Genomic DNA, 22,006 nt, shown 5'->3' on the forward strand with positions numbered 1-22,006 from the left:
CCTGTCCAGGGTGGGTGCCCACCTGTGCCCTGAGCTGCCAGGATAGGCTCTGGCCACTAATGACCCTAAGCTGGAATAGGCCGGATGGGAAAGAATTATCTTATTTGTTTTTATTTATCTTCCTTAAATGTATGTGTAGCTCATCTTTATTTCAATGTTTACCATTAAAAGTGTTTGGGTGTTTATTTAAAAGTTTGGTGATGTTTTTGTGACTGTAGGAAATATGATATAGGAACTTAACTCTTGTTTATGTTAATTAGCCTATGGCTTCCTTATATGTTGTTTCACCCAAAGTCGCAGTTCCCAGGAACCTATCCATGATGTTAAGTGAGGACTTACTGTATTTTTATTATGCATGTTTATTAAGTAGAGATCGTTACATAGATCTGCTTTCATAGAGTTTACATTGATGTTTACAACAGATCTTTTTACATATCTCTAAGAATCAACATAGAGGCAAATTTATTTTTTAGATTATGTTGATATTGTTATTTTGAGAATTATAGTTAGAAAATGACCAAGAGCTTTAAAAATATATGGAAATAACATCATCGGGCTACTTATCTATGTGTTTATATTTTATGTTTTTGCAATTATGTAATGCATTAATCTCGACTTTCTGTTTCATTTAGATTTTGATGCATACGAAAGAGATGGTACAGAAGGTAATGCTGAGCACTTTCATCATATAACAACTCTTAAACATCATACTTAGTGACATTTTTGTATTCAAGGAAAATTGCAACCCAAACAGACTGGAAATGGCTTCTTAGGATGTCTGGTTTACATTTATAATCCCCCCTAATGGATTATAGCTTTTTTCTTTTACTAACACTGATATGATCTAGCCGCTGCTTGAAGCCTATATGTGAGTGTTTCAAGCAAATTAGTAACAGTGCTAATTAGAGTTTACTTCCTGGCCTTTGTACTGTATGTGCTCTAGTGTTGTTTGCTATGATTGATTTTTTTGGCACTCTCCGTATTCTACTAAATACTGTTTGAAACTGTTAAGAATTTAATATGGATTTGTGCCTCTGAATTTTAAAATCCTATTATGTTTCTGTTCCATAAATTGCCATGACCACTAAGCTTGTGGTACAGTGAGTAAATATAGTCCCCCTTTCCTAGTCTCTTATCCTCCTTTGTATTATTCAGTTACACATTTTGTTTCCATTGAAACTAGACACTTTCCCTGCCATTGTAATATCTGTTTTAAGAAAATTAAGGAGATGTTTTAATGTGGCAGTGTTCACCTTTCTGGTATATTGGGGGTTAATCTTCATTTGTACACTCCTCACAATATGGATAAGAGTAAATATAACCTTTGGAAAAATCCTTGGAATGTGTGATTTCTGTATGGAAAATCTCTAGTTTCATTATGCATAATGGTCACCATGTTTTAGTTGTTAATTTTTATAATTCTTGCTTTTCATTAGATGAATCTTGAAGTTATTTATGGAGATACAGATTCAATAATGATAAACACCAATAGCACCAATCTGGAAGAAGTATTTAAATTGGGAAACAAGGTGAGATAATTTGATAAAATTATCTGTTTTATCGACTTTTGTGAATTATTTTCAACTTGGAACTTCATAAATTCATGTGTATGTACATTGTGTGCTTCTGGAAATAATAAACGTAGTGCCTTCAGTTCTTCATCCTCTTTTATTTTTCTTAGCCTCTTCTCTAATTGTTTTGAGGATAAAAATAAAATTGTTTTTTCCTTAAATGATAGATATGGTTTGCCTTTGAGAACAGTCTAAGTCTGATAAATTTAAGATGTTATCAAGTTAGTACTTATCACAGTGTTATTCATAAGGAGAAATGTCTCTAGTAGTGTTCAGATGCCTTTCATACACTATTTGATATGAATAATTACCTACCTACCAACATGCCTATACACACATCTATAATTTTAATAGGAGTACTTAAAATATATTTGAAAAGATAAGGAGACATTTAAAAATAATCATTTGTAGCCTACTATTTGCAGTTCATAGTTAGCACAATTAGTGTTTCTTGAGCACTTACTATGTTAAAATATTGTTTCAATAAACTAAAAATAAGGTATCATCTTACAAACTAAGACCTTCCTACCTGTCTTCTCTGAAATGTATGAAATTTGAGCTATAGTCTTCGCTTGAGAGTAAGCCTAGCATATTGTACTCATATTGGACCTTGAAAAACTATATATTTTCCCTAGAGGCGATGGTCTGTGCCATGTCCCTATCAGTAATGAGCAGGTGACTGTTCATTTATTTGTTCAGCATATATTTATTTGCTTATATTTAAGGTACTTATATTCAAGGTACAGCGAGATTATAGACATTATTTTAATAGCTCAAGTTTTACTTATTTCTGGACTGTGTAATCTCTAATACAGTAGTTTGAAGGTAAGTACATATGCTTTTAGATTTTAAAAAGACTGTGTCATAATTTTTATAATTCTTGAGGCTGACCCTGCCAGTTCTGTCCTTGTGCTTTTTTTTAAGTGTTCTGCATTGAATCTAAAAATATCATGTTCCATATATGCTGAGTAAATGCATTCTAGTATCATGTGACTTCAAGTTCTGTTTAGATTAACTCCTGGGAATTTGTAGCATGTTCATGTTCTTCCTACTAAATGTTTGAGAATATAATATTAATGATTGAAATTTTCACAGGTAAAAAGTGAAGTGAATAAATTGTACAAACTGCTTGAAATCGACATTGATGGAATTTTCAAGTCTCTACTACTGTTGAAGAAAAAGAAATATGCTGCTCTGGTTGTAGAACCAACATCGGATGGGAATTACGTCACCAAACAGGAGCTGAAAGGATTAGATATAGTTAGAAGAGATTGGTGTGATCTTGCTAAAGATACTGGAAAGTGAGTTCTGCTTTGGTTTTTTATTTTGTTGTTTGTCTTTTAAAAATTCAGGTGTGAATGACATGGACAACACTTGTGATTCTGCCAAGCACAAGGACACAGCTTCTTTTTTCTTATTGTTATTATTGCATATTAATAATTCTTACTTATTTGGAGGGGAGTTTGATACATTTTTAAAAAGCCACACTGGTTCAGTAAGAGATGCTTGCTGTAGAATTCATCTCATGAGTTTTTACTCATGGTGAGGGTAAACTTTCACATTTTGATCCTTATAGAGTTGGTTTTGTTTAATGTTGTTTTGTTTTTGTATGGTTTTGCTTTAATATTCCTATTAGAGAGTGCCATGTATTGTGTTCCTGTATTATCCTAGAACAGTGGTTCTCAACCTTGGCTGCACATTAGAATCACCTAGGAATCTTTTTAAAATCCTGATTTCTGGGCCTCATCCTCCGGAAATTCTGTTTCTTTGTTATGGGGTGGGGCCACAACATTAGTAACAAAGAAACAGAATTTCCGGAGGATGAGGCCCAGAAATCAGGATTTTAAGAAGATTCCCAGGTGATTCTAATGTGCAGCCAAGGTTGAGAACCACTGTCCTAGAACCTTTTAGGAACATAATTGTTAAGGCATCCCCATTTTATGGCTTAAAATGTTCTAGGATTCAGAGTGGACCATGGAGTGAGACTTTGTTCCCACCAATATAATTTGTGTGCAAATATTCTTACCTAAGGTTAATTTAAGAGCTAGTTCTCAAAAACCATATGTCCCTCAGAAATAATACGTACCTCATGAGTGACCCCCTAGCTTTGCACCTGAGACTAAAGATTGTATTAAGACCTGTTTTATTTTTTTATGATCATATTAATTTATAAAACACCCATTTAGAAAATGAATTGTTGGGTACGTTATTTGCCATCTTTCCAGATATTCCAGGTTTGTGATCCTGAGCAATTCTGAAAATAGAAGAATTTTTTTTTCTTGAAAGCGAAATTTTAAATTAATTTTAACATTGCTGAATATCAGCATATTTTACTTGTTTTCCATTCTTCCTCTTGTTTTCAAGTCAGGAGATTGTGAGCAATTGTTGCTTCTGCAAACTACTCTTGATTAGGCAAAGTTGATCATCCAAGTATAGGTCACTGTTAGCCTTTTATGAAATGTAGTTTGAAATGCTTCATTGCCCCCAAATGTACCAAAGATGAAAGTACTTTGTATAGACTGTCGATTAGAGTGTTCTCTTCAGCTTTGTGTTTTCCAAGAAAAGATGCATCATAATAGAAGTAAATTTCTCTGAGTTAGAAATGTATTAGTAATTAAAGCTATACAAATGTTTTTGTCAGGGTTCTTTTTCTGACAAATTATAATGCAGCTGTCAAACCCTCGCTCTGCATTTTTCTCAGAAATGGATAAAATATTGGCTTTCTTACTCCTTTTCGTTTTCTTTTTTTTTCCTTTTTTGTGGGAGTCTGGTGGAATAACGCGATGTTTTTAAGGAATAGTGTAAAGTTAGAGAAGAACACTGAGCAATATAATGAAGCTGAAGAAAGAAAAGTTTGAAATATTTGTGTGTTTTTAAAATTTACATAGAGAGCTGTATATTTCTACTTACTTAGCTAATGATCATCTAAGGCAGAGATGATATCTTGATATCAGAGCTAACATCTTGGTGCTTTATGAGGAAAGTGAAATACTTATCGTCTGACATTTTAACTTATGAGTAGAGTATAACTGCTTTTGAATTTTGTAATTGCTTAAAAATGCAATGGAATATATACCCTTTCTGTCTGTACTTTTGTATGATGCATTAGATGCTGCATAAAAAATTATCTGTATGTCTAAGGGCAAACCTGACATTCCAAGGTTGGTAAACCTTTGGCAGAGTTAATGTTAAAAAACAAATAGTAATGGCCTTTTAGACTTTAACCCTCATGTTAGCTTTTATTACAGTTCTTGTCCACATGTTAATCTATTGGCATTTATCTTTTTTCACCTTTATTAATGAAGTATGATATTTAAAAAATCAGTCCCTCTCTTTTTTTGCAGCTTTGTCATTGGCCAGATTCTTTCTGATCAAAGCCGGGACACTATAGTGGAAAATATTCAGAAGAGGTTAATAGAAATTGGAGAAGATGTGCTAAATGGCAGTGTCCCAGTGAGCCAGTTTGAAATTAACAAGGTAAATGTAGCATTTATTGCTGAGCCCAGCTGTTGCCACGTGTTTTTCTCCTCCTTCAGATAGTTGAAGAACCACCTCATCCTTGCAATTGAAATAAATTTTAGCTGGTGATGAAAGCTGCTTAACAACTATCTCACAGACTGCGCATTAGCATAAAACTTCCTGTTCCAGCCACTGGTACCTCCATGTCTGCTGCAGGGCCTTCTCTCTTCATTCTTATTTTAATTCATGGAAGCCTTCTTCCTAGAGCAGTGGTTCTCAACCTTCCTAATGCTGCGACCCTTTAATACAGTTCCTCATGTTGTGGTGACCCCCAACCATAAAATTATTTTCATTGCTACTTCATAACTGTAATTTTGCTACTGTTATGAATCGTAATGTAAATATCTGATATGCAGGATGTATTTTCATTGTTACAAATTGAACATAATTAAAGCATAGTGATTAATCACAAAAACAATATGTAATTATATATGTGTTTTCCGATGGTCTTAGGCGACCCCTGTGAAAGGGTCATTCGACCCCAAAGGGGTCGCGATCCACAGGTTGAGAACCGCTGTGAGGTTCTGTAGAGTAATATAGTTGATGTTTCAGGGACTAGAGAGTACTGCCTTCTTCATAGTCCTCCTAAGTTATAGTTGTTTGGGGTCAGGCCTGTCAGCTGAGAGAGAGAGAGCATGTGCGTGCGTGCGTGCCTGTAACTTCACAGAAGGTGATCCTTAGAGGTACTGTAATTAAGCAGTTTTTTTAGGACATAACTATAAGTTACACTTTATGGTCAGTCTTAGTTGTTGAAAATAGGGAATACTTTTTTCTTACCTAGTTTGAAAAAATAAAATCCTCATTTATAAGATGTTAGGTTACAGATTTTTTCCATTCACAAAGAGTAAGTACCCTTACATACTTAGAAGCTAATTTTGTAAATACCATTTTAGCAGTTTTGTGATAAATAGAGTTTGTTCTCTAAGTTCATAAAATTTAATTTTAATAAAAGATAATATAATCATTACATTAAATGGAAATTTTAGAATTAAAACTCAGTCATAATTCACTTATGTTAAAAGTAATGCTTGCCCCAATATTTTCAGTACCCACCTGGCTTTGTAAAGTATATGATTGTCTAACCACTATGCTGTACACATGTAACTAATACAAAATAATATAGGATATAAACTAACTTAAAAATAAAAAAATGTATTTTAAAAGAGAAATGCTATCAAAAGAAAAAAAGCAATGCTTGCCATTTTTGCAAACATTTTTACATTGCAGCAATTATAATATTAAAATACTGAAATCTATTTTCACTTAACGTAAGCAATTTTTTTCACATTTTTATATTACCTTAAAAACCATCTTGTATATCAGTGTGTTAATCTTATATTTCACTGATACAACTTTATTTAAATTTTTTGTTTGATTATTTAAATTATTTTTGCTATTGTAAATAACTATATTAAACATCTTTGTCCATTTACCTTTTTGCTATCGGATCAATTACTTTCTTAGTTTAGAATCCTTGAAGTGGAATATTTGAGTCAAAAGATATGAAGATCTGTATGGCTCTTGTCAAATTGCTTTGCAAAAAGGTGATACCAATTGATAATAAGAAAATACGTGCCAATTTCACCACAGATTTGCTTGTATTGATGATATTTCATTGGCGAAGCAGTCATTGGTGATATTTAAATAAAACATTGCTACCATAATGGATATGAAACAAAATTTCACTGTTGGATTTCATTTACATTTCTTTGATTTCTAGAGAGAATGAATATTTTCTGTGTATGTCCTTATGATTTGTATTTAGTCTTAGGTAAGTCACTTGTTCATTACACTTTGACCCGTGATATCTTTAGTCACAAAAGAAGACATTCATTTATACATAAAAATATTGAATTATAAGAGAATGTGTGCCTTGGCACTAGCTCTTCACTTTAAGTGATGCAATGGCATGGAACCACTTGTGACATCTAGAAAATGGTTTCTTTTTAGATTTTGTTTTGTCTCTCTCTCAAAAATTTGAATTGAGTAAGAGTTATTACTTCAATCTGCCTCTGATCAATTTTAGCATCTATTCTGCAGACTGTCTCCTTGACACTGTCTACCTTCTTAGAAGTGTGTGATTCCATGAGTTTGGAAGGCTCAGTCTAAACATGAATACATTATTGGCAAAATAACACTGAGCACATGTCCTCTAGGGTAGTGGGCCCACACCATCATCTCATATGAATGATGAGACAGTATTACTAGTGTGCAAAGAAACCTGGAGTCTAAACATACTGGCAATCTTCGAGTTCTCATGAACAGTCTGCAGTTTTGTTATTTTAAAGTTTTTATTATTGAAAATTTTAAAATTTTATATAGAAGTAGAGTGGTATCATGAACCCCCATGTACCCGTCATTCAACTTTGATAATTATCAACTTACAGTGATACATTATTATCATTAACTAGATGCCCGGTGCACGAATTCGTGCACCAGTGGGGTCCCTCAGCCTGGCCTGCGGGATCGGGCCAAAACTGGCTCTCTGACATCCCCCGAGGGGTCCCAGATTACGAGAGTGTGCAGGCCAGGCCGAGGGACCCCACTGGTGCACGATTGGGGCCAGGGAGGGATGCAGGAGGTTGGCCAGCTGGGGAGGGACCCAGGGAGGGCTCCAGGACGTGTCCTGCCTATCTCGCCCAGTCCCAATCAGCTAGATGCCAGCAGCAAGCTAACCTACCGGTTGGAGCGTCTGCCCCCTGGTGGTCAGTGCACGTTATAGTGACTGGTCGACCGGTCAACTATCTGCCCCCTGGTGATCAGTGCATGTCATAGCAAGTGGTTGAGCAGCCTTAGCATATCATTAGTGTATTACACTTTGGTTGAACGGACGACCAGACACTTAGCATATTATTAGGCTTTTATTATATACAATAACAGTACTTAGTGTGATGGAGCTGTGCATACTTTTTTTCCTCTGGCAGAACTGAAACTGACTTACTGTCTGTCTATCCTCCATTTCACTTGAAGTGAGCTATAAAAGAACTCATTTGCTTATTTAATCATCTATTCATCAAACATGGAGTACTTCTTATGTGCACAGTACTAGATTCTGGGTTATAAAAGTGAATGAGCAAAGCATGGTCTATATTTTCAAAATGTTAATGGTCTCCTGAAGATATTTACTGTCCTCTATTTTTATACTTATTTTTCAAAACACAATGCAATATACAGAATTGTATATCTGAAACCTATATAATTTTATTAACCAATGTCACCCCAATAAATTCAATAAAAAAGAATTTCTGCAGATATAAGTACAATAAATTCTAATGAAAGGACTCTCTATTTAATAATTATTCCTGCAGCGGTTCTCAACCTGTGGGTCACGAACAATGAAAATACATCCTGCATATCAGATATTTACATTACGATTCATAACAGTAACAAAATTACAGTTATGAAGTAGCAACAAAAATAATTTTATGGTTGGGGGTCACCACAACATGAGGAACTGTATTAAAGGGTCGCGGCATTAGGAAGGTTGAGAACCACTGACGGTAAGCTGTTTATATGTCAGAGGTGATTTGTCCTGATTAACATTTGTCTGAATATTTATACTATTTAAAACTTGTGAGCATTTCAGTTTTTGCATTTTATCTCTTTGAAAAAGCAGTGGAATAGAAGAGTCTATGTATATGACTGATTGTGGATGGTCTTATTACAGGATGGATAGATAGATAGATATAGATATAGATATAGATAATAAAAATTTCAGTAGCTATAGATGATGCTGGTAGGAGTTGAAAATGGGAGGTTAGCCTAGGGTGGAGGGATGAAGTAATATTTACCACTATAAAATTTTAGCCCTTGTTGCCACAAACAACTGATTTTCTGAACTACTGCAATCTTAGCTTAAATATATTTCATAAAGTAACACAAAATGTGACAGTTGATTTTTATAGTCCTGGCTAATTTGAGCCTAAACCACCAGAAAGCATTTTCCCCCCAAAATCAAGGCACCTAAAACTAGCTTGTAAAACCCCAATAGTCCCAATTTAATAATTGGAAAGTATGTCAGATGAAATTCAGAATTTCTTAACATTGCACTGAAGTATAGTCAATTGGAGAAGATAATGGTTTTCTCAAGTAGAGTTATATTGATTAAGATTTCTAGGCACTATTACCCAACTGAGTCAATCAAGACTTCGCATAATTCAAGTTTGAGGAGATTCAAATACTTGGAGAGTTTCCTAGGCACTCTCCTACACTGAGCGTCTGATTTAGAAAGTGTATATAATGTGGGTATGTGCAGCCGTGTTTGAGGACCTGCTTTATTCTAATCTACTGTAACAGTTCTCAGATTTCCTAGCCTCAGGACACCTTCACACTGAAAATAATTGAGGCCTCTAAGAGCTTTGGTTTATGTGGTTTGTGTTGATATTTACTGTGCTAGAAATAAAAACTGAGAAATTTTAAGAGCGTTTATTAATTTATTTAACAGCAATAAGCCCATCATGGGATTACAAAAATAACATTATAAAATAACTTTTATTTTATTTTTTTTAAATATATTTTATTGATTTTTTACAGAGAGGAAGGGAGAGAGATAGAAACCCAGGTACATGCCCTTGACCGGAATCGAACCTGGGACCTTTCAGTCCACAGGCCGACGCTCTATCCACTGAGCCAAACCGGTTTCGGCAAAATAACTATTTTAAAACAAAAACAAATTAGCCAGAGGAGTGACATCATTTTACAATTTTGCAGATCTTTTTAATGTCCAGTTTAGGAGAATACATCTGGATTCTCATGTGCTTGCACATCCAATTTGTTGTTATGTGTGGCTTAGGTTGAGTATAGGAAGAAAATCCAGTTTCCACAAATATGTTGTTGGAAAAGGGAGATGTATTTCAGTAACTTTTTTCAGATAATTGTGCATATTCTTCTTTGATTCTACACCAAGACTCTCTAAGTAGTGTTTTTTAAAGGTTATTTATAATGTGGAATCTGAAACCATGTCAGTGAACTTTGCATACTCTCTTACATTAAACTCTATTGGTCTGTGTTGTACTTTGATTGGCTATTTTACCCGTGCATGACATTATGCTTGAACTTAGTGAATTAATTTAGAGTGAGTGACATCATTTATCCTGCAAACATTTGGTTGCTACTGTACGTCAGGTATCATTCTGAGCACTGGGAATGCAGCTGTGAGTAAGGCTGGCGTGTTCCTGCTCTCCTGGCGCTTACTTTCTGTTAGAGACTCATCATTTTGCCTTTGTAGAGCTTAAGTTGACAGTGGGAGTAAATCCAGTGATTTATGGTACCTTTGGGATTTAATTTAGGCTAGAAAAGCTTTTGAGAAACACATCCGTAAGTCAGAGTAGCTGTTATCCATCATCCATCAGTCCTAACTGATCAGTTAATTCAGTGAGAGAATCGCAAACATTAGGAGAAACTCTAAGATTGAATTTATAGTCTTATTTTTTTATGTGTAAGTATTATGTGTCATAGCCCATAAACTTGTATTTCTTTTTTTTTTTTTGTCAAGGTTGCATCTGGTTACATTAGTTACTAAATGCAGGAGGATGGAATGTCTAAAGATTCTGTGACAGTGTTTTCTACATATATCTTCTGTCATTTCTATGTTTATGTATGATTCTAGCAAAGATGTATTAGTGTATAGCTGTGTGAGAAGGGTTTTATTTTAAAGTTTGGGGCATTTTGTTCCCTCTTTTTCTTTTTTAGGCATTGACAAAGGATCCTCAGGATTACCCTGATAAAAAAAGCCTACCTCACGTACATGTCGCTCTCTGGATAAATTCTCAAGGAGGCAGAAAGGTGAAAGCTGGAGATACTGTGTCGTATGTCATCTGTCAGGTAAAAATATCATAATTAAGACTCATACCACTTATGACACAAAGTAAAATCCAAATGGCCACAATGTCTTATTTTAATAGTCTTTAAGATAATTGATGCTGTCAAGAGATGGTTTAGTCTGATTGGTTTTACAGCATTTAAAAACAGTCAGGATATGGCATATTTTATTAAAATTTTTGCAAAACAAAGACGTGTATTTTGGGTCACTGAAATTATTTTGGTGAGACAGGTATATGACAGTAACTACAGTTAACTTCAGTAAAAATATATATAGGTTTGGTCATATGTCCAGCAGCAGTCATTTATCATTCCTTTTGCCACAGTTTCCATTATGAATATTGGTAGAATAAGAGAGTAAATGCGTTTTCCCTAGCCTTTGTTCAAAGAATTATTTGAAAGAAATACAAAATGCATAATTATATGGAGAAAGGTGAGATATCCTAAAAATATACCTTATCAAGAAAACACAAATTTACCAGTTTCCGGTTTTTTTTTTCCTTTCTTTTGAGTGGAGTGGGCCTAGAACCCACCTTCTTTCCTTCTCCCTGTTTCACAAGGCAACTCTGAGGAAACTCTAGGCCTTATAGAGCACAGCTTGACACCACTGACTGGTTTCTTTTGAGAGTAGCATGCCTCTAACAATTAGGGATGGGGAGAGACGGTAGGACAGAAGAGCAGTTCTTTTCTTTGAAAACACTTCAGTTGGAACAAAGGAGAGGTCTCAGGTCTCATTCCTTCTCTCTGTAAAAAAAAAAAAAAGCCAGTCATAGCCTTTATCCAGATTCTTTAAAATGATTATGATCTGGCCTATCTACCAAAAGGCATAATTCATTTGAATAAGACTGCTGCTTTTAAATTAATTATTGCATGTGTTGTTACAGTAAGAAGTTTAGATAAGCCTTAAACTTCATTGCAATAGCATTGATCTTTGTCGAACTACACTCAGTGTGTTTTTAAATCATAGAGTCTTTTCAAAATTTAAAAGTCATTTGCTAATATCTGCTCAGTACTGTAGATGATGTACATAACACATGATTTAACTACATGGACAGAAATCGGCACTTGACTCTGTCTCCCTCCTAGGGTTACCCTTGATTAAGAACTGTTACAGAAAACCAATTCCTGCAGGAAAATATTTCCATAAATGTCTGACTCGCTCAAGCCCTTAATGTGCTTTGCATATTGCCTCTAACAAATCTCATCTCAAAAAAACAATTTTCATATTATGCAAGTAAAGATTTTGGTAAATAGGCCAGTTTTTTTATTATTGTCTTCACATACTTGGAAAAGCTCTTAGATTATTAATGAGAGGAGCAATATGGCAGCATATAACTTTAAATAGCACCTAATAATGAAATCCAGCCACAGTTACGTTTTGGCTAAAAGTAGAATGGAGACGTATGGTGGTATGACCGATGTATTAGTATTTAAAAGTCAGAGTTATATTTTTTGATATCTAAATAGTAGGTCTTGCTCGGCCGATATGGCTCAGTGGTTGAGCACCGAACTATGAACCAAGAAGTCACTGGTTCAATTCCTAGTCAGGGCATATGCCCAGGTTCGATCCCCTATTGGGGGCGTGTAGGAGGCAGCCAATAGATGATGTTTCTCTCTCATCGATGTTTCTATCTCTCTATCCCTCTTCCTTCCTCTCTCTAAAAATCAATTTAAAAAATTTAACTATTAGGTCTTATGATTTCTTCTTCTCAGGGCTTATTGATATGGAAAAGCTCAAATGCTGATGCTAGTATAGTACAATAAATACAATTTTCTGTCTTTTCAACATTTCCCTTATCCACTGGTACTGGACCTTAACTTGCTTGTTAAAACTACAGTTTATTTTTCTTTTTATTAACTTATTCTTCTCACTGTATCCCACGAAATGCTCTAGGCCTTTAATTTGCCTTTGTCCCCTAGCAGTGGGACATGCCCATTTCCACCAAAGCTGCCTACCTCTTTTGCTTTTAAGCACTCAAATTATTCTTTCTGTGCTTCACAACACAAACATATTTTTAGACTATGTTTTTGAAAATGTATGATCATACATTTTAAGAGAATTGTTTATTGCTCTAAGCAGAAGTGCCCTCCAAGTATAGCCTATCTCTTAAACAGGTTCTCTTTTGTTTAAAATTTACATTTAGAATACAGTGTTCTACTGATAACTTACTCAGACTATAATTTTAGATGAGTTTAGGGTAATGTTTTTGGTATCTAATTTGTATTGTATTATGTGGTCTTATAAAACCTACATGAATTATTTGCTGATATCTTAAATCAGCTTTCACTTATTGCTTAAGTTTTAAATGCTTAATTATTTAACTTCCAGTGGACATCATTTCCATAAGGCATGACTTTAACACTTTCAGGGGCCCACTTGTCATCTGTTTAAAATTTTTTTCCATTGCTTTTTTACTAAAGATGACTACATAGTTTTGAATGAATTGACTGTACCCAGTTGTCTCTGTGAAGCATGTACTTTGTGAAGTTCACTAATGACTACATGGGCACTTCAAGCAAGACCAACATTATTCCTTAATCTGATTTTAAAGGTATATGCTGTATGTTATTGCATATACCATGGGGGTCTTGCTAGGTTTGAGAATTAGGTCTTATGTCACAGCCTAAATGTTTTTCGAATACAACACAGCAAAACCTGTCATCCATTCTTTTGCATTTAGTTATGTTTAAGCTCAGATTTTTAAAATGTGTTTGGGTCACTGTTAAAACTAATTTTTTTATGTGACTATTTAAAATAAAACCTTTTTCAACTGAGAATATGCTTGGACATTTTCAACTGCTGATGAGAACATCTTCTAATGGTATTTTGGAAAGTAACTCAAGTGCCATTTTTTTTAATACTCACCCAAGGATATTTTTTCATTGATTTTTAGAGAGTGGAAGGGAGAGGGAGAGACAGAGAGAAAAACATAGATGTGAGAGAGATACATTGATTGGTTGCCTCCTACACGTGCCCCGACCAGGGCCAGTGATGGAGACTGCAACTGAGGTATGTACCCTTGACTGGAATCAAACCCGGGAGTATTCAGTCTATGGGCTAATGCTCTAACTATTGAGCAACCCAGCTAGGGCTCAAGTGCCATTTAAAAAAAAATACATTTGTATTTATTTCTGAGAGGGAGAGAGAGAAACATCAATAATGAGAGAGAATCATTGATCGCCTGCCTCCTGCACACCCCCACTAGGGATCAAACCTGCAAGCCCTGACCTCCTGGTTCATATGTCGATGCTCAACCACTGAGACACACCAGCCGGGCTCAAATGCCATTTTTTTTAACTTGCCTCTACAAATCTGATTTTAATTCACCACTAAAAATTAGTAAGCTCAATACTATAATCCTAAGACAGACTGTATTTTTTAAAAAAACTACAATTTTATAAATTGATCAGATTTCATGTGTTTATTAAAAGACAGTCTGAATATAGTTGTAGTGCATAAAAACACTGCCCAGGCATTTTTCATACTCATTTTGTCATTGACTGTCATTTTTAAAAATATATATATTTTATTGATTTTTTACAGAGAGGAAGGGTGAGGGATAGAGAGTTAGAAATATCGATGAGAGAGAAACATCGATCAGCTGCCTCCTGCACACTCCCTACTGGGGATGTGCCCGCAACCAAGGTACATGCCCTTGACCAGAATCGAACCCGGGACCCTTGAGTCTGCAGGCCGACGCTCTATCCACTGAGCCAAACCAGTTAGGGCCATTGACTGTCATCTTACTCATCTAACAATTCAAACTTCTAAAAGGACAACAATTAAAGTTGACTAATTTTTTACTGTTATAAACTCCTAAAAATAATTATAAGCAAGTCTTTTAATCTGAGGTTTGCTCCCTTTCCAGATATTTCATTATATCTTAGAATAGGTAGAACCTAGTTGATAAATATCCCAGTTTGTTTCCATCAGGAGCCCAGCCAGAGAAAGAGACCCCCACTTCCAGTCTCTGGTAAAGACAGTGGCGTGGAATGTTGCTTTTGCTTTGGGCTGGGCTCTGAGCTGAGAAGGGACTGATTGTAGCAGGAATAAAAGAATAGGATTCACATTATAATCAGTTTTGCAGAGCAGCTGAGCACTGTGAATAGTTATAATTTACTAGTCTGAATATTAAATTCTGTTGTTGCAGACAAGAGGAAGAGTGGAGTGAGTTCTTGGATGTTGGTCCAGTAAAGTGATGGACTTTTTGATTCACAGATGATGGTGACATCACCACAGGACTGTATATGGGCCAATTATATAGAATTTCACAACTTTTCTTTTTATAGAGTAAAGAGAAACTCCTTAAAAGGCTCTCTGACCATCCTCCTTGCCTTGAGGAAGAACCATATAAACAGTGCAAAATGGCATGCCCTTTATTCCAGTGGCCAAATAATTTGCTTTAGGCCAACTCCACCAGATACCTCATTAATTTTATTCTTACCTGTTATATCTTGACGTAAGTGACGACTCTGTGGGTTTCATTCCCATCTTTTCCCCTTGCTTATTTGATTCTCAATGATATATGCAGTTCTTGTGGACAGTATTACTCCCGGGGCCTTTAATCTGATACCGTGACTAGAATGCCTGCTTGAAGGGGTTGCATGAACATAATAAAGGACCACACATGTTTTTTGTCATCACTCCTAAAAGGCCCTCTGACTAGACTAATTGTTAGCAAGTCTTCTCAATGTGTTTCTGTGATGTGGCAGTTGGAATTATTTAATCTAGGCGTGCCATTTTGTTGGTTTCATGTTTCAACAAAAAATAGAACACAACACATGCTGGATTTACATTCTTGGGCAGTGGGCGAGATGTTCTCCTTCATCTTCCTACTCTGAGATGCTTATGAAATGTTCACCAATAGGTTAGAAGAACTTCTTGATGCCCTGGGTGGTGTTATTCAGTGGGTTGGCACGTCGTCCCATGCACCAAGGAGTTGCCAATTCCATTCCCTGTCAGGGCACACATGCCTGAGTTTCAGGCTCCATCCCTGGTAGGGGGGCGTTCAGTAGGCAACCAATCGATGTTTCTCTCATTGATGTTTTTTTTTTCTCTCTCTCTCTCCCTCTCCCTTCTTCTCTCTCTGAAAATCAATAAAGAAATATTTTTTTTAAAAAAAGGACTTCTTGGTGTTTGGAATTAAATACACAAAATTTGAATTCTTGTTCCTCTTTTGACCAAGCAAGTGTGTGTGGGGTTGAATTTCTTATAACTTTCCTTGTACTGTGTCCTCTTACAGGATGGGTCAAACCTCAGTGCGAGTCAGAGGGCCTATGCACCTGAGCAGCTGCAGAAACAAGACAATTTAACCATTGACACCCAATACTACCTGGCCCAGCAGATCCACCCAGTTGTGGCTCGGATCTGTGAGCCGATAGACGGAATTGATGCTGTCCTCATAGCAACATGGCTAGGTAAGTGCCCCGAGTTCACATAGCCCCTCACCCAGCATTAGCAACACTCTCCGCCTTCCCTCCTTCAACTGTTGTGTGCCTTTTTATAGGCCCAGTGCTGAGTCAAGCACTTCTTTGTTTAAAATTGGGCATTTATTCTTGTGGTGGTTTGGTTAATGTCTGTCACTGCTCATAGACTACGAACTCCACATAGTAACCACATGCCTGCTCCATAGTTGGCACTCAGTAAATGCTGATGGGAGAGAGAAGGCAATAGAAAGGATGGAGATGATTTTGGGCACCATTATAAGTCTCTGAGTTAATACTGTTGTAGCTTTTATTAGTGACTTTAAATTACTATGGAGATTGATGGTATCTTGATTGATTGTCTCTAAAGGTGATGCATGGGAGATGCTGCACATAGCCCAGGAGCAGAGGGAGTGCTTAGTGAGTACTGTTAGCAGCCACATCCCACCCTCCTGCCAGGCTCCTGCATAAATATATCAAACTCTTCCAGTCCTTGAGATTTGCACATAGTTAGTGCTCAGTGTGCATTGTAGACTGAGATTAGACAGATGAATTATCAAGTCACATATTCTCCATCCTGCTCCTGCTGAGTATGTGTCTGAGCTCTTCCCGCAAGTCCCGTTTCCACTATCCCATCAGTATCTGCTCTGGAAGTGGAAGCTCATTTTTGACATTTGCCTAAGCAAAACATAATTAGGAAGATAAAAATTCTGCTACCCGAATCATCATATAATGTATTCTCAAAGTTGAGTTGTATTTGATGATATTTATAAATCCTCAGCTGGGAGGTGGGAGCATGAGTGCACAATATTTTTTAGCTTCCTTTTTTTCTCGCCTCTGTGTTCAGTGCTTACTTTACCGGATGCTGTGATAAATACTTTGCATATATTTATCATTTAATTTTTGCAGCAGCCTCATGTGCCTACATTGTATTTGTTCCATTTTACAGAGAAGGAAGCCGAAGCTTAGAGGAGTAAGTAACTTGGTCTTGTCACATAGCTAGCAGTGACTGAATTGGGACCCATCTCTGTATGACTCCAAAGCTTGTACTCTTAACCACTGTGCTAAATTGTACTGCCCCCTCGTAGCTCTGAGAGGTGATGACATATGTTTCAACCAGGAGTGGGATAGCGTGGATGTGAAGGCTCAGGAGCTTTATCTTCTCCCTCCTCTCCCCACTGTAAGCCCCACCCCTCCCCACTGGAAACCCCTGAGCAAAACCATTATTTTGTTTAGAGTACATCTCCCAGCTTTCCCATTTGTAAGATCAAGAACCTGATCTGAATGCTAACCATTACCCTTTCCTTTTTTGGTTTTGGATTTTCCAGTGCTGAGGAGGGGTAAATGGAACAAGCCCCGCCCCATGAGTGATATTTACCAGATAAGTGTGGAGCCTTGTATTGAAGCAAAAGAGCTGTAGAATAAAGAGTGGTGGGGCCTGCCCAGAGGATAGCCTGTTGCCAGCTCAGCTTAAGAGCAAGTGGGGACCAGACTGATTTTGTTGGTTTTGGGGTCATATTTAAGATCTTTTGTTTGTTTGTTTTGTTAATTCTCACCCGAGTATATTTTTTCCATTGGTTTTTAGGGCGAGTGGAAGGGAGGGAGAAGGGGGGAAAGAGAGAAAGAGAAACATCTGTGTGAGAGCGACACATCCTTTGGTTGCCTCCTGCACATGCCCCAACTGGGGCCAGGTATCAAACCTGCAACCCAGGTACATGCCGTTGACTGGGAATCAACCCGAGACTTTTCTGTGCATGGTCCGAAGCTCTGACATTGAGCCATGCCTGCCAGGGCTAAAGATGGATTTTATATAAATTAAGCAGTAGGCAGAGCTTGACTTGCTTAAAGCCAGACTTTATCCTAATTACTGGTCATAGGCTCCCTTATGAATCTAGTTTTCACAAATGATTCCGATAGTCCTGGTAGGTCCCATCTTCAGAGGTTTCATGTTATTACTGACAGATCTCAGTCTGCAGAGGGAACCCTCCATGCTTGTGCATAGTCCATGGTCCTGCCATGTCCCAGTCTCTCCTATCTCATCACCTGCAAGTTCTCAGTGCAGCCCTGACTGGACACTGTTCTGGGCAGCTCCTTCTTGGTGCCAGGTCGCCAATTAGAGGTGCCAGAAGGGCCTGTGTCCTCGGCCCTAAGGAATTGATGCTGACCCCCCCCCCATCTTTTTCTCATTTTTGTCTTCTGCCACTTGATAGCAGTTTTTATACTGAGGGCAAATGAGCATGTCATTATTTCGCAGTCCCCTTCCTCCCCTGCTCATCCTCTTCTCCCACCGCCATCACCAGCGGTATCCATATCTCTATCTACTAGAGTAATAAATCTCATAGTCCTTTATCTCTCCCTGTCTCCTCATAGGAGGTACCACATTAATGGAGTTCAGGACAGTATGTGCCAGGCACTATGAAGATCTGTAAAAAGCACTGGAGCTCGCCAGGCATATATTGCATGTATTTGCGCCCTGCCCTATTCAGGAGCTGCACTTTGATCTGCATCCTTTATTCCTCTACCCCAAGTGAAAAATTAGGGTGGCTGTCCTTCATTAGGGAATTTGAGGCCCCTGTTATCAGTTCTCACTTAGCCTGTGGTTTTAGAGAGGAGGAGGGTGGAGATGGGGAAGTGGTGGTAAAGTAAGGGGAGTGTTAGGGGGTGCGTAGTTTCTAAGAGGTGCAAGCTGTAGGCATAAAATTACTATAATTTGTTTTTAAAATTCTAAATCTGTTTTCTTTATGTAAAAAAACTGCAGTTAGTGAACTGACACTGTTAAATAAGTTGAAGTGTAAAAATGTATACATAGAATACAAGCCCTCCAACTGCCTAATCACAGACATAAAATAATTCTCTTGCTTTTAATGTAGTTTTTATCTTTGATTAATGAAATGTATTATAGTGTTGAAACTTTACTGAAGTTTGATACTTTGTCCTTTTAGTTGATACAAAGAAATCAAGAATAATGGCATAATTTCATTTAGGAAAATTATTAAGTTCATGATTTTTTATTTTTAAGATTCTTTTGTGGAGAACAACTATATTTTTCAACCACCTTTTCCTTTTTCTATTGCTTTTATACTGCTTTCCTTGAAATGAAAGGCAAGCATCAAGTGTTGGTTTTATCCCGTGGATTCCCTTTGGAAATTCTCTATTTCTCCCCATCAAGACACCTCCTGAAGTCTGTCTGGTGGCATGTTGCATGGCCAGGTGTTCTGTATGGGAAGGACATTTTAGTGAAAAGGAGAGAGGGTAGTCTATTAAATGAGTGAATGAATAAGTCTGTTGAATTGAAAGAGAATGATTTATTCTCTCTAATAACTAATGGTCCTTATTATCCCACAGTAAAATGTGTATCATTTTTCTGAAATCCATGCAAGATTATTGCCATTGGGCTTAAATAAAGCAAAATTTTACTCTTTTCCATCTGTGAATAGAAAAAAATATAGTATTACGCTTTTATACAATAGCCCTTTGGGAAACATGGCCACTAAAACTTGGAACTCTTAGCTTTTGTTCTCCAGACTATAGGTTTTTCTCTCTCTTGTTCTAATGAAAGCTCTTTATATTCTGTGGATGAAATATTCACAGTATGCGCCAACATCCATATAGTCTTCTGTACCTGGCAAAACAAGCCAGTGATGAGAGTAGTCTTAAAGTTCATTCTTGCCCAGCTGGTGTCGCTCAGTGGTTGAGCATAAACCTGTGAGCCAGGAGATCACAGTTTCATTACCCATCAGGGCACACGCCCAGGTTGCGAGCTCGATCCCCAGTAATGGATGTGCAGGAGGCAGCCAATCAATGATTCTCATCATTGATGTTTCTTTTTTTTTAAAAAAAATACTTTTATTTATTTGAGAGAGGAAGAAAGAAATTTAAACATCAGTGATGAGAGAAAATCATTGACCTCCTGGTTCATAGGTTGACGCTCAACCACTGAGCCAAACCAGCCGAGCCTTTGATGTTTCTATCTCTCTTCTTTTCTGAAATCTATAAATATATATATACTAGTAGCCTGGTGCATGGATTCGTGCACACTGAAAGGAAATTAATTAGAAGGAATATTTTAATATAACTATTCACCCTTTAGAAGTGTCAGAGATGAAAGAAAATTAGTAAAATGTATATGAAAATAATATATAAATTGATTAATAAATAAAAAGAAAAAAGGAAACAAATGTACTACTCTTTGTAATACTTTAAGCAATTAAATAAATAAATAAAATAAATAAATAAACAATAACAACAAAGGTATAAAAACAACAAAAACGTGATATGAAAACAACATTGATAAAAACAATGACTGATAAATTGATTAAACTTATTCTGATATCTCCCTGTATACCACATTAAGAGTAAAAACGCTTTCAGAGTGCTTGACTAATTTCCCTTGTGATGAAGTATTTACAACTTTAACTTTAACATCACACGCTCTTTGAACTCGAGAGAAAGCAACATATAACTGACCATGTCCGAAAACGGGTTCAGGTAGGAATATTCCTACTCTGTCTAGAGTTTGTCCTTGTGATTTATTAATAGTCATCGCAAATGCTGGCATCATGGGAAACTGTTTTCAAATTAATTTAAATGGGAGGCCAGTGTCAAACGGGGACAAATATCATGTATGTGTGAGTCAATGTTTATTTTTAAATTGCCAGTGCCTGTCATATGAACCGACTGGTCGGACATACATACGGTCGGTCACTTAGCCTTTTATATATACAGATAGATTTTAAAAGTTCATTCTTGAATTTCATCTTTTAATAAATTTATACAGTCAAACCTCGGTTCTCAAATGTCTCCCATCTCGAACAATTTGGTTCTCAACCAAGTTGTTCACAGAAAAAATGTCTTGGTTGTTGAACCAAAATTGTGGTTTTCGTCCTGACAACCCTTTCATGCTGATACCTAGCTCCTCTCAGGCAACAAACAATGGAGAAAATGCTTTCGTTGCTGGCAAAATCAAGGGTTAGCACAATTTTAAAACATAAAGAGGTCATCAAGAGTGCTAATGTTGCTAAGGGTGTGAAAGAAACAAGGATCACAGGCAATTGAAGAGGTAGACAAACTATGTTGATTAGTTAGCCAATAGCAGATTTCAGAGGTAGTGATACATGAACAAGCAAAGATGCTGCATGTTGACCTGAAAGATGCTAGTTTGATAAATTTAAGAAAAGTGTTCATAGATTAAACAGTACATTAGGCATGTACTATATATAAGAAAAATGAAAACAGAATCATTTGTGGGTCTGGAAGGAATTAATTCAATTTCTAAGGGGAAAAATGATTTGGTTTTCAAGCAAATCGCTTCTCAAACAGCCTTCTGGAACGAATTAAGTTTGAGAACCAAAGTTCCACTGTATTTCATCTATAATGGCACTTAGAATTATACTAGAGACTCATGTACCAGTGGGGTCCCTCGGCCTGGCCTGCAGGGATCGGGTCGAAACCAGCTCTCTGACATCCCCCAAGGGGTCCCGGATTGCGAGAGAGTACAGGCCAGGCCAAGGGACCCCACTGGTGCACAACTGGGGCCAGCCCATTTCGCCCAATCCTGATTGGGGCCTATCGGGGCAGCCGGCCGGGGGGTGGGGGGATAGGGGACCGTGTGAGGGCTCCAGGGCATGTCCGGCCCATCTCGTCTAGTCCCAATTGGCTGGACCCCAGCAGCA

At 36.9% G+C, this 22,006-nt stretch overlaps 1 protein-coding gene across 2 annotated transcripts in view; it reads left to right on the forward strand.

Annotated features, from left to right (window-relative positions):
- POLA1 (polymerase (DNA directed), alpha 1, catalytic subunit) overlaps positions 1-22,006 on the forward strand; it is a 314,757-nt gene that overhangs the window by 113,662 nt on the left and 179,089 nt on the right. The window contains exons 27-32 of one of the 2 annotated variants that reach the window (XM_014536066.1): positions 633-665; positions 1,437-1,529; positions 2,667-2,872; positions 4,895-5,048; positions 10,782-10,913; positions 16,154-16,328. In XM_014536066.1, the coding sequence (XP_014391552.1) occupies positions 633-665; positions 1,437-1,529; positions 2,667-2,872; positions 4,895-5,048; positions 10,782-10,913; positions 16,154-16,328 (793 nt within the window). The remainder of the gene's footprint in view (positions 1-632; positions 666-1,436; positions 1,530-2,666; positions 2,873-4,894; positions 5,049-10,781; positions 10,914-16,153; positions 16,329-22,006) is intronic. The other variant, XM_005861768.2, reaches the window with a different exon arrangement.

The sequence above is a fragment of the Myotis brandtii genome, unplaced genomic scaffold, assembly GCF_000412655.1.
Source record: "Myotis brandtii unplaced genomic scaffold, ASM41265v1 scaffold156, whole genome shotgun sequence".
Lineage (NCBI taxonomy): Eukaryota > Metazoa > Chordata > Mammalia > Chiroptera > Vespertilionidae > Myotis > Myotis brandtii.